At 47.0% G+C, this 15,669-nt stretch overlaps 1 protein-coding gene across 5 annotated transcripts in view; it reads left to right on the top strand.

Annotated features, from left to right (window-relative positions):
- LOC119969338 (cullin-4A) overlaps positions 1-15,669 on the top strand; it is a 187,190-nt gene that overhangs the window by 63,385 nt on the left and 108,136 nt on the right. For 4 of the 5 annotated variants that reach the window (XR_005461334.1, XM_038802850.1, XM_038802849.1 and 1 more), the window contains 2 exons: positions 5,425-5,543; positions 7,043-7,235. Coding sequence is in view for 3 of the 5 variants with exons in the window: in XM_038802850.1 (XP_038658778.1) it covers positions 5,425-5,543; positions 7,043-7,235 (312 nt within the window). In the remaining 2 variants the exon portion in view is untranslated. Of the gene's footprint in view, positions 1-5,424; positions 5,544-7,042; positions 7,236-15,669 lie in introns of those variants that run through there. The other variant, XR_005461335.1, reaches the window with a different exon arrangement.

Raw genomic sequence — 15,669 nt, 5'->3', positions numbered from 1 at the left:
CCTCATCCTGGCTATCTCACTGCCTCATCCTGGCAATCTCACTGCCTCACCCTGGCAATCTCATTGCCTCGCCCTGGCAATCTCACTGCCTCACCCTGGCAATCTCACTGCCTCATCCTGGCAATCTCACTGCCTCATCCTGGCAATCTCACTGCCTCGCCCTGGCAATATCACTGCCTCGCCCTGGCAATCTCACTGCCTCGCCCTGGCAATCTCACTGCCTCGCCCTGGCAATCTCACTGCCTCGCCCTGGCAATCTCACTGCCTCGCCCTGGCAATCTCACTGCCTCGCCCTGGCAATCTCACTGCCTCGCCCTGGCAATCTCACTGCCTCGCCCTGGCAATCTCACTGCCTCGCCCTGTCAATATCACTGCCTCGCCCTGTCAATCTCACTGCCTCGCCCTGGCAATCTCACTGCCTCGCCCTGGCAATCTCACTGCCTCGCCCTGGCAATCTCACTGCCTCGCCCTGTCAATATCACTGCCTCGCCCTGGCAATCTCACTGCCTCATCCTGGTAATCTCACTGCCTCACCCTGGCAATCTCACTGCCTCGCCCTGGCAATCTCACTGCCTCGCCCTGGCAATCTCACTGCCTCGCCCTGGCAATCTCACTGCCTCGCCCTGGCAATCTCACTGCCTCGCCCTGGCAATCTCACTGCCTCGCCCTGGCAATCTCTCTGCCTCGCCCTGGCAATCTCACTGCCTCGCCCTGTCAATATCACTGCCTCGCCCTGGCAATCTCACTGCCTCACCCTGGCAATCTCACTGCCTCACCCTGGCAATCTCACTGCCTCGCCCTGGCAATCTCACTGCCTCGCCCAGGCAATCTCACTGCCTCGCCCAGGCAATCTCACTGCTGCACCATTTGACCTGACTGCCTCGCCCAGGCAATCTCACTGCTGCACCATTTGACCTGACTGCCTCGCCCTGGCAATCTCACTGCCTCGCCCAGGCAATCTCACTGCCTCATCCTGGCAATCTCACTGCCTCGCCCTGGCAACCTCACTGCTGCACCATTTGACCTGACTGCCTCGCCCTGGCAATCTCACTGCCTCATCCTGGCAATCTCACTGCCTCACCCTGGCAATCTCACTGCCTCGCCCTGGCAATCTCACTGCCTCATCCTGGCAATCTCACTGCCTCGCCCTGGCAATCTCACTGCCTCGCCCTGGCAATCTCACTGCCTCACCCTGGCAATCTCACTGCCTCGCCCTGGCAATCTCACTGCCTCGCCCTGGCAATCTCACTGCCTCATTTTGGCAATCTCACTGCCTCGCCCTGGCAATCTCACTGCCTCACCCTGGCAATCTCACTGCCTCGCCCTGGCAATCTCACTGCCTCGCCCTGGCAATCTCACTGCCTCATCCTGGCAATCTCACTGCCTCGCCCAGGCAATCTCACTGCTGCACCATTTGACCTGACTGCCTCGCCCAGGCAATCTCACTGCTGCACCATTTGACCTGACTGCCTCGCCCAGGCAATCTCACTGCTGCACCATTTGACCTGACCCTAACAGTCTGACTGCTGCACCATTTGATCTGACTGCCTCGCCCAGGCAATCTCACTGCTCGCCCTGGCAATCTCACTGCTCGCCCTGGCAATCTCACTGCCTCGCCCTGGCAATCTCACTGCTGCACCATTTGACCTGACTGCCTCGCCCTGGCAATCTCACTGCCTCGCCCTGGCAATCTCACTGCCTCGCCCTGGCAATCTCACTGCTGCACCATTTGACCTGACCCTAACAGTCTGACTGCTGCATCATTTGATCCGACTGCCTGACCCTGACAGTATGGCTGCAGCACTATTTGATCTGACTGCCTCACCCGAACAGTAGCTGCACCATTTGATCTGAGTGCCTCACCCTGACAGTCTGACTGCTGCATTATCTCAGCTGGCTGTCTGACCCTGGCAGTAGCTGCACCATTTGATTTGACTGCCCGACTCTGACATAAGACTATAAGATATTGAAGCAGAATTTAGCCATTCGGCCCATCGAGTCTGCTTCACCATTCAATCATGCTGATATGTTTATCGTCCTTATTTTCCTGCCTTCTCCCCATAACCCCTCATCCCCCTCTTAATTGAGAAGACATGAATCTCTGTCTCAAAGACACTCAATGATTTGGCCTCCACAACCTTCTGCGGCAAAGAATTCCACAGATTCACCACTCGCTGGCTGAAGAAAATCCTCCTCATCTCAGTTGTAAGGGATTTTACCTTCACTCTGAAGCTGTGCCTGTGAGTTCTAGTTTTTCCTACTCGTGGAAACATTCTCTCCATGTCCATTCGATCCAAGTCTCGCAGTATCCTGTAAGTTTCAATAAGACCCCGCTCATCCTTCTAAACTCCAATGAGTACAAACCCAGAGTCCTCAACAGTTCCTCATACGACAAGCTCTTTATTCCAGGGATCATTCTTGTGAACCTCCTGTGGACCTTTTCCAAGGCCAGCACATCTTTCCTTAGAGATGGGGCCCAAAACTGCTCACACAACTCCAAATGGGTCTGATCAGTGCCTTGTGCAGTCTCAGAAGTACATCCCTGGTCTTGTATTTTAGTCTCAGTGCTGCACCATTTGATCTGGTTGCCTGACCCTGACCGTCTGACTCCTGCACCATAAGGCAATGACCCTACGCGTGCAGTGCCTTGGATTCCTTTGCTGTGATTTACTATTGTGGAGATTTGCATTTCTTTAGGAGTCCCATTATGTTTCTTTGTGGTAACGATGGGGTTGATCATCAGGTACATTCTTGTATAACAGCTGCTTATTGTCACGTAACCATGGAGCACCACTGTGTAAAATGTGATTGTTTCCATTTTTGTTTTGCTATAATGTCCATGTGCTGTGCTCTGAATGCCAACTTTATCCATTCTCCCAGATTAAACCAAAGTGTTCACCATCTCCCCTTTCCCTTTAAAGCTGAGTTTATTTTTCAACCCCATATCCTACACACTGTAAAGACCATGTTCGTTCATCTCTTTAATATCTCCAGGTTTGCCTTTACCTTCATTTGACTGCTGCTGAAACACTCGACCCTCCCATCCCTCATTAACGGCGCCAAAACTCTTACTCTTATCCAATCCCACACAGTCATCACTGTCTAATTATTGACTCCTGACCTTATTATAACCTTACATGATAGCATCATTTAAGAGGCATCTAGACAGGTATATGAACGGGCGGGAACAGAGGGAAGTAGACCTTGGAAAATAGGAGACAGGTTTAGATAAAGGGTCTGGATCGGCGCAGGCTGGGAGGGCCGAAGGGCCTGTTCCTGTGCTGTAATTTTCTTTGTTCTTTACATTTCCTATCCTTTTGTTTCAGTTTCTCCATAGCCTCACCTCTCTATCTCAGGAATCATCCTCCCCTACAATCTGCAGATTCCGTCAAATAGACTATTCAGTCATTTTGCCCACCATTGACAGCTGTATCTTCAGCTGCCTTAGCCTGTTGTTGAAAACTCACCACTATTCTTAGAATTCCCCCTATACCAAAAAGGGTCGATATTCTAAATGGTGAACAGGGATTCTCACTCCCTGACTCCGATGCAGGCTTTGGTCGGTGCTATATTTTCAAGTTATCCCCCGGTATAACCCATACCTTCACCAGAGATTTACCACCTAGTAGCATCGATCCTGGGTCCCGCATTGCTAAGTAAGTAGAGTAGACTTGGGATTAACCACTGTTTCAGGTTAAATTAAGTTATTTTATTATATTTTTTTCTTTTAAAAGCTGCAATCACTTTCTTTACAGAAAGGTAAACAGATCTTGATTCGGTATTCTTCTGGTTGGTTGAAGGGACCTTCAGGCCCGCCTTGACAATCAATCGTCTTTAAAGTCTGGTCTTTAGATGTATTCGCTAGTGAGCACGGTTGCTGTGCCTTGTCGATCCCACGTACTGAACTATAAGAGCTGGCTCTGCTGGCTATCTCTGAGCTGACTCTGCCTCCTCTTTAAATTCTAGTCTTCCTTAGATGTATTAGCTGTTTTAGCACGGCTGCTATGTCTTATCTTTCCCATGACCGAGCTGGCTGTAAGCTGACTCTGCTTCTCTTGTTCATAGAATAGAACAGTACAGCACAGAACAGGCCCTTCGGCCCTCAATGTTGTGCCGAGCAATGATCACCCTACTTAAACCCACGTAACCCGTATACCCGTAACCCAACAATCCCCCCATTAACCTTACACTACGGGCAATTTAGCATGGCCAATCCACCTAACCCGCACATCTTTGGACTGTGGGAGGAAACCGGAGCACCCGGAGGAAACCCACGCACACACGGGGAGGACGTGCAGACTCCACACAGACAGTGACCCAGCCGGGAATCGAACCTGGGACCCTGGAGCTGTGAAGCATTGATGCTAACCACCATGCTACCGTGAGGCCCCCTCCTTCTCTCTGAGTTCTGATTCTGGTTCTGCTCTGGTCTCTGGGTTTATATTCTCTTTCTAACAGTTATTAAGTTTTTATGACCTTATTGTAAAGTAACTATTATTTCACTTTGATTGTAAAAAGTATCTTTGATCTAAACATTCTAGTACAATTAAGTATTCATTTTGACATAACCTCACCTCTCAGGTCTCTGATTACATTGTTTCCTTTGTGATGTTCAAAGTTCCTTTGTGATATTCAAAAATGCTTTGATTTCAAGAGGTGTACTTTTAATTCCTGTCATTTCTATAGTTTTATTTTGCAATTGTGTCCCCAGCTCATAATTTTGACTTTGATTTTGGCTTCAAATTATATTTCTCGTAGACTGATAGTCTCCAGTTTTCTTTTAATTTACTTGGTGTTAGCAGAATTTCACACTTAGAATTGTCACCAAATTCAACTGAACCTCATTCTTTCCTTTCCAACTGCTTACTAAAATGGTTAATTTCAATGAAGGTGTGAAACATTGCTTTTAGCTGTATGCTAAAATCCACTTGGTTATAACTTGAAAGGTTTACATTATCACTAACTCAACTGAAGCCCTCATCCATGCTTTTCCAGATGCTTACTAAGATAGTTACTTTCAATGAAGGTGTGAGCCATTGTTTTTAGCTTCGTACAAAAATCCTGTTTTTGTTTGGGAGAAGGAATCTGCATTTTATAATCCTGCTCTTCGCAGCTGCTGTTAACTTTTGTGGGATCTTGCCCTGTTTTCTCTCAGACCAGATATTTCCAGACTTCCATGTTTCAAATGACACATCTTTCCATAAAATCAATTACAAGCCCCACTCTTCGTAATTCCCTGCATATATTCTGCCTCGACATTTTGTATTTTTAAGAGCTTCCTCAAAACTCACCTCTCCTAATCTGTCCGACTTGGTGCCTATGCTTCCCTGGAACATTTTGTGAAGTTGACAGTGCTCCCTCAATGTTGAGGTAATAGATGGGAGCGGCAGTTTTACATTGTTTCTTATCTGCTTATTGTTCCAGGTCTCAATCATCTTCTTGATGAAAACAGAATAATGGACCTCACGCTTCTTTACCAACTGTTTAGCAGAGTTAAAGGTGGTCTGCAGGTTCTTTTGCAGCATTGGAATGAATATATCAAGGTATATCTTCAAAACATCATGCAAATTGATCCTTTTGAGGACACTGACCACATGAGTATGTGTAAAGGTGTTGGTAGTTCTATGCTAAATGAACAATGTGCAATGCGGGTCCCTAGTACATGCCATCTGTGTAGAGGATCTTCAGCCCATGTGACCAGGACTTCTATCCAGTGAAATGTTAGAGGACTTGATATTGTGGTTCTCCCTTCAAAGTTACAGCTTTGCAAAATCGAGATGGCAAATTGACATAATTTGTTGCAAAAGAACTCAATGGTTTGTTTTCTTCACCTAAAGGAGAAAGAGGACATCAAGTTTGCATTATAGACCTGTAGAATCCCTATAGTGCAGAGCATGGCTGTCGGTGTCCTGACCTCTCCGTCGGAGAGGACGGGCAGTCCGTGTCCTGACCTCCCCGTCGGAGCGGCCGGATGGGTGGTGTCCGGGCAGGCGGTGTCTGCGACTCCCCGTCGGAGAGGACGAGCCTGCCTGTCGGAGTGGGTGGACGGGCGGTGTCCGAGCCTGCCTGTCGGAGCGGGTGGACGGGCGGTGTCCGAGCCTGCCTGTCGGAGCGGGTGGACGGGCGGTGTCCGAGCCTGCCTGTCGGAGTGGGTGGACGGGCGGTGTCCGAGCCTGCCTGTCGGAGTGGGTGGACGGGCGGTGTCCGAGCCTGCCTGTCGGAACGGCGGTGTCCGAGCCTGCCTATCGGAGCGGGTGGACGGGCAGTGTCCGAGCCTGCCTATCGGAGCGGGTGGACGGGCGGTGTTCCGAGCCTCCCTGTCGGAACGGCGGTGTCCGAGCCTGCCTATCGGAGCGGGTGGACGGGCGGTGCTCCGAGCCTGCCTGGCGGAACGGCGGTGTCCGAGCCTGCCTATCGGAGCGGGTGGACGGGCGGTGTTCCGAGCCTCCCTGTCGGAACGGCGGTGTCCGAGCCTGCCTATCGGAGCGGGTGGACGGGCGGTGTTCCGAGCCTCCCTGTTGGAACGGCGGTGTCCGAGCCTGCCTATCGGAGCGGGTGGACGGGCGGTGTTCCGAGCCTCCCTGTTGGAACGGCGGTGTCCGAGCCTGCCTATCGGAGCGGGTGGACGGGCGGTGTCCGAGCCTGCCTGTCAGAGAGGACGGGCGGAGTCTGAGCCTCCCCATCGGAGGATGTTATGCTCCATGAAACAACTTGGAGTGTTTGTTTATGTTAAAGGCACTACTTAAATAGAAGTTGTTGTTGCCATATGATTTGGAGCACCAATTTTAAAATGGAAGATTGCTTGTTCCTTGTTTCCTTCACTACCTAACTCGCCCCCTCTGAGATGCTCCTTACATTCTGCCTCTTTTGAACAAGATTTTGACCATTTGCCCTAGTATCTTGGTGTCATATGCTTCTGTGAATCGCCTTGAGACGTTTGAGTGTGTTAAAGATGCTGCATGTATGCAAATATTTATTCTTGAGGTAGTGTTTTTTTCTTTTCTCCTGATGTTTCCGATATGAAGTGGTGTTTATTTTCCAGACATTTGGCACTGCAATCGTAGTTAACCCTGAAAAGGACAAGACGATGGTTGAGGAGCTGCTGGACTTCAAAGAAAAAGTAGATCATGTAATTGAAGTGTGCTTTGTCAAAAATGAGAAGTTTGTGAATACAATGAAGGAAGCTTTTGAGACTTTTATCAACAAAAGACCGAACAAGCCAGCTGAGTTGATAGGTAGGTTGATCACTTCATTTGGAGCATTAAGTATTTAACACTGTAAAGATGAATAGAAACTTGTGCAGTACTTCCCAGTAGCACCCACATATGAGTAAACCAAACTGTTTGGAGAACTTAATTTTTATATGTACAAATGTTTTGTCCAATATAGATTTCCAGTGCTGGTTTGGCCCTCCCAAGAGTGATGTATATGGAACCGTTTTGCAATACTGAGTTCCATCTTTCACCATTGCACCTTGGCTCACCCTGCTGCCTTAGCAATGTCAATCCCTTGCTGGACTGCAGTCACATGTAGGCCAGACGGGGTGCAAATGGCAGTGTGCTCCAAAGGACATTGGTGAATCAGTTTAGGTTTTCATAATTAAAAGTTCACTGTTACCTCAGGCATGTATTCATCCGTTCCCTGGTCTCTATCAAGGGATGAGATTGCACAAGGCAAGCGATGAGATTGCAGAGCTTTTGGCTTTGATCTTTGGGTCCTCACTGTCCACGGGGATAGTGCCAGAGGACTGGACAGTGGCGAATGTTGTTCCTCTGTTCAAGAAAGGGAATAGGAATGACCCTGGTAATTATAGGCCGGTTAGTCTTGCATCGATGGTTGGTAAGTTAATGGAAAAGGTCCTGAAGTATAGGATTTATGACCATTTGGAAAGATGCAGCTTAATCCGGGATAGTCAACACTGATTCTTGCCTCACAAATTTGATTGAATTCTTTGAGGAGGTAACTAAGTGTGTAGATGAAGATAGAGCAGTTGATGTCGTATACATGGATTTTAGTAAGGCGTTTGATAAGGTTCCCCATGGTCGGCTCATGTAGAAAGTAAGGAGATGTTGGATAGAGGGAAATTTGGCCAATTGGATAAGTAACTGGCTATCACATGAAGACAGGGTGGTGGTGGATGCAAAATTTTCAGACTGGAGACCAGTTACTAGCGATGTACCCAGGGATCAGTGCTGGGTCCTCTGCTATTTGTGATTTTTATCAATGACTTGGAAGGAAGTGGGCGGAAGGGTGGGTCAGTAAATTTGCTGGTGACACCAAGATTGGTGGAGTAGTGGGTGAGGTGGAGGGCTGTTGTAGACTGCAAAGAGACATTGATAGGATGCAAAGCTGGGCTGAAAAATGGCAGATGGAGTTTAACCCTGATAAGTACGAGGTGATTCATTTTGGTAGAAAAAAATTGTATGCGGATTACAGGGTCAACGGCAGGGTTCTGAGGAATGTGGAGGAACAGAGAGATCTTGGGGTTCATGTCCACAGATCTCTGAAGGTTGGCACTCAAGTGGATAGAGCCGCGAAGAAGGCCTATAGTGTGTTAGCGTTTATTAACAGGGTGCTTGAGTTTAAGAGCCGCGGGGTTATGCTGCAAATATACATGACCCTGGTGAGACCACATTTGGAGTATTGTATGCAGCTCTGGTCATCTCATTATAGGAAGGATGTGGAAGCATTGGAAAGGGTGCAAAGAAGATTTACCAGGATGCTGGCTGGTTTGCAGGATAGGTCTTATGAGGAATGGTTGAGGGAGCTAAGGCTTTTCTCTTTGGAGCGGAGGCGGAGGAGAGGCGACTTAATAGAGGTTTATGAGATGATGAGGGATAGAGTGGACGTTCAGAGACTATTTCCTCAGGTGGATGTAGCTGTTACAAGGGGGCATAACTATAAGGTTCAGGGTGGGAGATATAGAAGGGATGTCCGAGGTAGGTTCTTTACTCAGAGAGTGGTTTGGGTGTGGAATGGGCTGCCTGCTGTTATCGTGGAGTCGGACACTTTAGGAACTTTCAAGCGGTTATTGGATAGGCACATGGAGCACACCAGAATGACAGGGAGTGGGGCAGCTTGATCGTGGTTTCGGACAATGCTCGGCAAAACATCAAGGGCCGAAGGACCTTTTCTGTGCAGTACTGTTCTATATCTATATCTACCCATCAGGTTGGCCAACCGTTCAAAGTAGTGCTTTGGGAACTCTAATCCAAGGGGAGAGGCCCAATTTCAAGTTTTCCCCCAGTTTCGGAGTCAGAACCTGCACAAACAAATCAAAGTGAAAGAGAAATAGTGATGTGCTTTGTGTCACTGGGTGTAAAATCCTGACTATTCCGTGCAACTGCTGTTTATTTCCATTAAGTGGAATCCCCGGTATAATGTTGACCACTGAGGAATTCTGATAATCTCAATCTCAAAGAGAAACATAGTAGAAAAATGCTTTTAGGAAAATTAATGGGATTGATAAATCTCCAGGGCTTGATAATCTTCATTTTAGGGAAGTAGGCCCAGAAATAGTAGATCCATTGGCGGTCATTGACCAAAGTTGTTTTGACTCAAATGGTTCCGACAGATTAGAGGGTAGCTAATATAACCCCACCATTCAAAAAGGGAGGTAGAGAGCAAACCGGGTACCATAGACCAGTCAGCCTAACGTAGGTAGTAGGGAAGTTGCCAAAGTCAACTATCAAGGATTTCATAGCACAGCATTTGGAAAGCAGTGGTATAATCAGACGCAGTCAGCATGGATGTATGAAAAGGAAATAATGCTTGACAAATCGACTGGAATTCTTTGAGGATGCAACAAATAGAGTTCACAGAATCACAGAATACTACAGTGCAGAAGAGGCCCTTTAGCCTATTGAGTCTGCATCGATGCATGAAAGGCCCCTGCCCACCTAATCCCATCTGCCAGCACTTGGCCCATAGCCTGAAATATTATGGCATGCTGAGTACTCATCCAGATACTTTTTAAAGGATGTGAGGCATCCCGCCTATACCAGTCTCTCAGGCTATGAATTCCAGACCGCCACCACTTTGGGTAAAAAGTGTTTCCTCAAATGCCCCCTAAAACTCCCACCCCTCAGCTTGAACTTGTGTCCCCTCGTAACTGACCCTTCAGTAAGGGGACCAGCTGCTCCTTACCCACCTGTCCATGCCCCTCATAATCTTGTACACCTCAATCAGGTCGCCCTTCAGCTTTCTCTGCTCCAGAGAAAAAAGACCCAAGCCTATCCAACCTCTCTTTATAACTTAAATGTTCCATCGCAGGCAACATTCTGGTTGTCATGTGAGAGTACCTTTTAAGAAATGGGTGTTTATAAATGGGTATGTAGAAAGTATCTGTAGTGAGAGCACCTTTAAGAAATGGGTGTTTACTACTGCAGTGATGCCAGAGAGTGGGTGGAGCTGGGCTGCCTGTCAGCTTTTTACTTTCGTTTCAGGCTGTTTGCTGCATGGTGTGTTTTAGTTTCGTTTTCAGTGTTGGAGCTGAAGCCAGACAGAGCAGGTGTACTATTGATCTCTCTGCCATGAAAAGACTACCTCTTGACCATTTAGTGAATTCAGAATCATAAATGTTCGCAGTAGTGAATGAAAACCTAATGTGCTTCTGGGAAAAGGTGTTTTAATCTTACGGATGTTAAAAGAAAAGCTTTAAGAATTACTTAGTGTTGTCGTCTTTGGGGGTCGTACTTGAATTAATGGTTGCTAAGATGTTCACTGTATGTTTTAAAAAGGTTAACTTGAGTTCATACAATAAACATTGTAGGCTGTGTGCTCCCCATACCACAATCTATTAAAAGTTGTGGGTCAGGTAAACTCCATGATACACTTTGGGGTTCTCCAAACCCTGGCCCATAACAAATTGGAGGCTCAAGGGGGATAAAAGTCTATCTATTGGATTGGCTTAGTGAACTTAAAGACAGTGAGGAGTGAGCATATTGTGGTTGCTTTTCAGATGTGGTATTTTAGTGTAAGTAGGGAGTGTGTTGTAGACAATGGCTCTTTCAGAGGCTCTGAAGTTTTTGGGGGTGGAGACGATCACACGCAGTACCTTACGGACAGAGACTAAAAGCAGACTGTTAGATTTGGCAAAAACATTGCAGTTAACATTACCTGACAAAATACAAAAAGGTGAGGTAATTATGGCGGTGGCTAAGCATTTAAAGTTGCCTGAAATACAGTTTGACTCATTGGAAATGGCAAAAATCCAGCTACAAATTAAACAAATGGAACATTAGAAAGAATTAAAGCAGCTTGACTATGAAAGAGAGAGAGAGGAAAAAGAAAGAGAAAGAGAGAGCAAAAAGAGAAGAAAGGAAAACAGAAAGAATAGCCCGAGCAGAACAAAAGGAAAGAGAAAGGGAGGTCCAGATCAGGGAAAAAGATAGAGAAAGAGTTTGAACTTCAGAAAATGGCAGTGAAACATGACAGTCAGTTAAAATTGGCACATGTAAAGGAAAGCGTACAGTTGGAAGTTAGTGATGAGGATAGTGAGAAAGAGCGTCATAGTTGAAGGCCTGATGGGGCTCTATTTAAATATGTCCAAGCATTGTCAAGGTTTGATGAGAAGGAGGTGGAAGCCTTTTTCATTTCATTTGAGAAGGTAGCTAAACAAATGAAATAGCCATAGGACATGTGGGTATTACTGGATCAAACAAAGCTGGTATGTAGGGCTAGTGAAGTGTTTGCATCACGACTGGAGGAGGTATCTGAGACCTATGAGGAGGTGAAAAAAATCCATCTTGTGTGCATATGAGCTAGTGCTTGAAGCCTACAGACAAAGGTTTAGAAATTTAAGAAAAGAATTTGGTCAAACATACATGGACTTTGAAAGGCTCAAACAGAGTAATTTTGATAGGTGGATAAGGGCTTTGAAAATAGATAAAATGTATGAAGCTCTCAGAGAAATTATACTTTTGGAGGAGTTTAAAAATTAAATTCTTGATGTTGTGAGAACTCGTGAGGAAGAGCAGAGGGTTAAAACTGCGAGGTTAGCAGCAGAAATGGCAATTTTAAGAGATACGGGAGCTAGTCAATCTTTAATGGTAAGAGATGAGGAGTTATGTAGTTTGGGAAGCATGTTGCCAGAAAAGGTGGTAATATGTGGAATTCAGAGTGAGCGGAGTACAGAGGGTAGCATGGTGGTTAGCATAAATGCTTCACAGCTCCAGGGTCCCAGGTTCGATTCCCGGCTGGGTCACTGTCTGTGTGGAGTCTGCACGTCCTCCCCCTGTGTGCGTGGGTTTCCTCCGGGTGCTCCGGTTTCCTCCCACAGTCCAAAGATGTGCAGGTTAGGTGGATTGGCCATGCTAAATTGCCCGTAGTGTCCTAATAAAAGTAAGGTTAAGGGGGGGTTGTTGGGTTACGGGTATAGGGTGGATACGTGGGTTTGAGTAGGGTGATCATGGCTCGGCACAACATTGAGGGCCGAAGGGCCTGTTCTGTGCTGTACTGTTCTATGTTCTATGTAAGGTTGGAAAGTCCAGTGAAGAATGGTGAAGTGGTAGTAGGTGTAATAGAAAAACTATCTTGTCCAGGAATACAGTTTATCTTGGGTAACGATATAGCTGAACTCAGGTGGGAGTGATACGTACTGTGGTTGATAAGCCAGTGGAAAATCAGACGACTGAAGTGTTGATGGACGAATATCCTGGGATTTTTCCAGATTGTGTAGTAAGGAGGCCGCAAAGTCACAGGTCACAAGAGGAGAAATCAAAGAGTGAAGTTGAAGTGGTATTATCAGAAACAATTTTTGATCAGATGATTGAAAAAGAACAAGAACAGGTGGAGGATGAGGCGGATATTTTTAGTTCAGGAAAATTGGCGGAGTTACAACAAAAAGATATAGAAATAAAATGGATGTAATAGAAAGCATACACGGAAGAGGAATCTGAGTGTATACCAGAGTCGTGTTCCCGTAAACGTGATGTATTGATAAGAAAATGGAGACCTTTACATATGCAGGCGGATGAAAAGTGGACAGAGGTTCATCAAGTAGTATTGCCGGGAGGGTATAGAAAGGAGGTGTTCCGAGTTGCACATGAGGTACCAGTGGGAGGTCATTGGGGAGTAAGGAAAACTCGAGCTAAAATCCAGAAACATTTTTATTGGCCTGGACTACATAAAGATGTAGTTAAATTTTGTCAATCATGTCACACATGTCAAGTGATAGGGGAACCTCAAGCAGTGATAAAACCAGTGCCCTGAATACCCATCCCAGCATTTGAGGAACCTTTTACAAGGGTCCTAATTGATTGTGAAGGACCGCCTTCGAAAACAAAAAGTGGGAATCAATATCTTTTGACTATAATGGATATGTCTACTAGGTTTCCAGAGGCCATTCCAGTATGTAATATTACAGCTAAAAAGATTGTGGAGGAGTTACTTAAATTCTTTACTAGATATGGACTACCCACAGAAATACAATTGGATCAAGGATCGAATTTAACATAGAACATTACAGCACATTACAGGCCCTTCGACCCTCGATGTCCCTCGAGGTTATTCAAAGAAGTTATGGATAGATTCGGAATAAAACAATTTGAATCAACTGCGTACCATCCAGAATCGCAGGGAGCATTAGAAAGGTGGCATCAGACATTAAAGACAATGTTGAGGGCTCATTGTCACGATTATCCAGAGGATTGGGATAAAGGAATTCCATTTGTACTGTTTGCAATTAGGGATGCACCTAATGAGTCAACCAAATTTAATCCTTTTGAACTAATTTTTGGTCATGAGGTAAGAGGACCACTTAAATTGATTAAGGAAAAATCGGTGAGTGAGAAATCAGAAGTTACATTATTGGATTACGTGTCAAATTTTAGGGAACGATTAAATAGCGCAGGTGAATTGGCTAGACAACATTTAAAAGTTGCACAAAATGTGATGAAAGGGGTAGTGGACAAGAAATCCATAGTTCGGACGACTCCCGGTTGTGCAATGGATTGAGTGGTCACATACAGGGCTGTTCCTGCCTGAAGTCATATAAAAGCAAATCCAGGGAGAATTTTGATGAAAAGGTGTAGGTGAATGTTAGAGGAGTAGTTTGCCCCTGCAATGGTATGTCTTCTGATCGCCACACAGGGCAGAAAGCAGTGAGAGATTTGGCTGGAAAGTTGAAACAGTGTTGTGCTTCACAGACAGTCTATTCCAGCATGCAACAGGGGAGGGGCAAGCTGAAAGGCCCCAGATACAGAAATTGATGACTTTTATCAAGGAGGAATTCCATAAGCAGTGGAAAGAAATGCATGAGGATCATGCAAAGGCATTGCAGAAGCTGTGGCGCCCCTGAAGAGTACTTTGGAGTGGATGGAGAGGTGTTTGGAAGTGCAGGGGGTCACAGATTCGGTAGATCGAAGGTGTGATCTCGAACCACAGCGATCGTGTGGTGGCTTTGGAGGCGGAGGTGGGGCTCCTAGCTGACCTTTGTAAAACGTTCGAAGGTTTGGGTTTGGGCCGAGATTTGTGGCATGGTTGCTGTATGTGGCGCCAAGAGCGAGGGTGAGGACGAATGATATGAGCTCACGAAGCTTTGACTTACACAGGGGTACGAGGCAGGAGTGCCCGCTGCTGTTTGCGCTGGCCATAGAGCCATTGGCGATGGCTCTTAGGGAGTCGGCAGAGTGGCAGGGGGAATGAGGGGACAGAGGGAGCATCGGGTGTCGCTCTGTGCCGATGACCGCTTGCTGTATGTTTTGGATCCGTTGACGAGTATGGGAAGGATTATGGGCCCGTTGGGGAGGTTTGGAGGGTTCCCGGGATACAAGCTAAATGTAGGGAAAAGCGAGGTATTCCCGGTGAAAGGCACAATGGGCTAATTTAGGGGGGATGCCATTTACGGTAGCGAGAGATAGGTTTGGGTACTTAGGGATTTAGGTAGCGACGGAATGGACGGGTCTCCATAAAATGGAACTTAACGAAGCTGGTGGAGGAGGCCAGGGAGGATCTTAAGAGGTGGGATACACTGCGCTTAACGTTGGCGGGGAGGGTCCAAGTGGTGAAAATGAACATTCTGCCGAGGTTCTTGTTTATCTTTCAGGCTCTCCTGATCTTTATACCAAAGGCCTTTTTTCGGAAAGTGGACACAATCACCTCTGACTTTGTATGGGCGGGGAAGGTGCCGAGGGTGGGGAGGACCCTGCTGCAGAGGCAGAGGCATTGTGCGGGGTTGGTGTTGCCGAACTTGCTTCATTATTATTGGCGGCGAATGTGGACAAGATGCAGAGGTGGTGGGAAGGAGAAGGGGTGGAGTGGGTTAGGACGGAGGAGGAATCTTGTGAGGGTCCAGTTTGAGGGCTATGGTGATGGCAGCATTGCCAATGGCTCCGAGTAGGTATTCAGGGAGCCCAGTGATGCAGTCCAGGGTGAACATGTGGAATCAGCTGAGGAGGCATTTTAGGGTGGAAGGGATGTCGGTGGTAACGCCGCTGTGCGAGAATCATGGGTTTGAGCCGGGGGGGATGGATAGTGTACACAGGAGGTGGAGGGAAGTGGGGCTGGTCAAGGAGGTGAGGGATTTGTATTTGGAGGAAGGGTTCGCTAGTATGGAGGAGCTAAGGGGGAAGGGTAGAGCTGCCGAGGGGTACTGAGTTCAGGTATCTCCAGGTTAGGGACTTTGCACGAAAGGTCTGAAAGGGGTTCCCGGATTGCCGGGATACACCC

Source organism: Scyliorhinus canicula, chromosome 7 (genome assembly GCF_902713615.1).
Source record: "Scyliorhinus canicula chromosome 7, sScyCan1.1, whole genome shotgun sequence".
Taxonomy (NCBI): Eukaryota; Metazoa; Chordata; class Chondrichthyes; order Carcharhiniformes; family Scyliorhinidae; genus Scyliorhinus; species Scyliorhinus canicula.
This window is presented reverse-complemented; position numbering and strand designations above follow the sequence as displayed.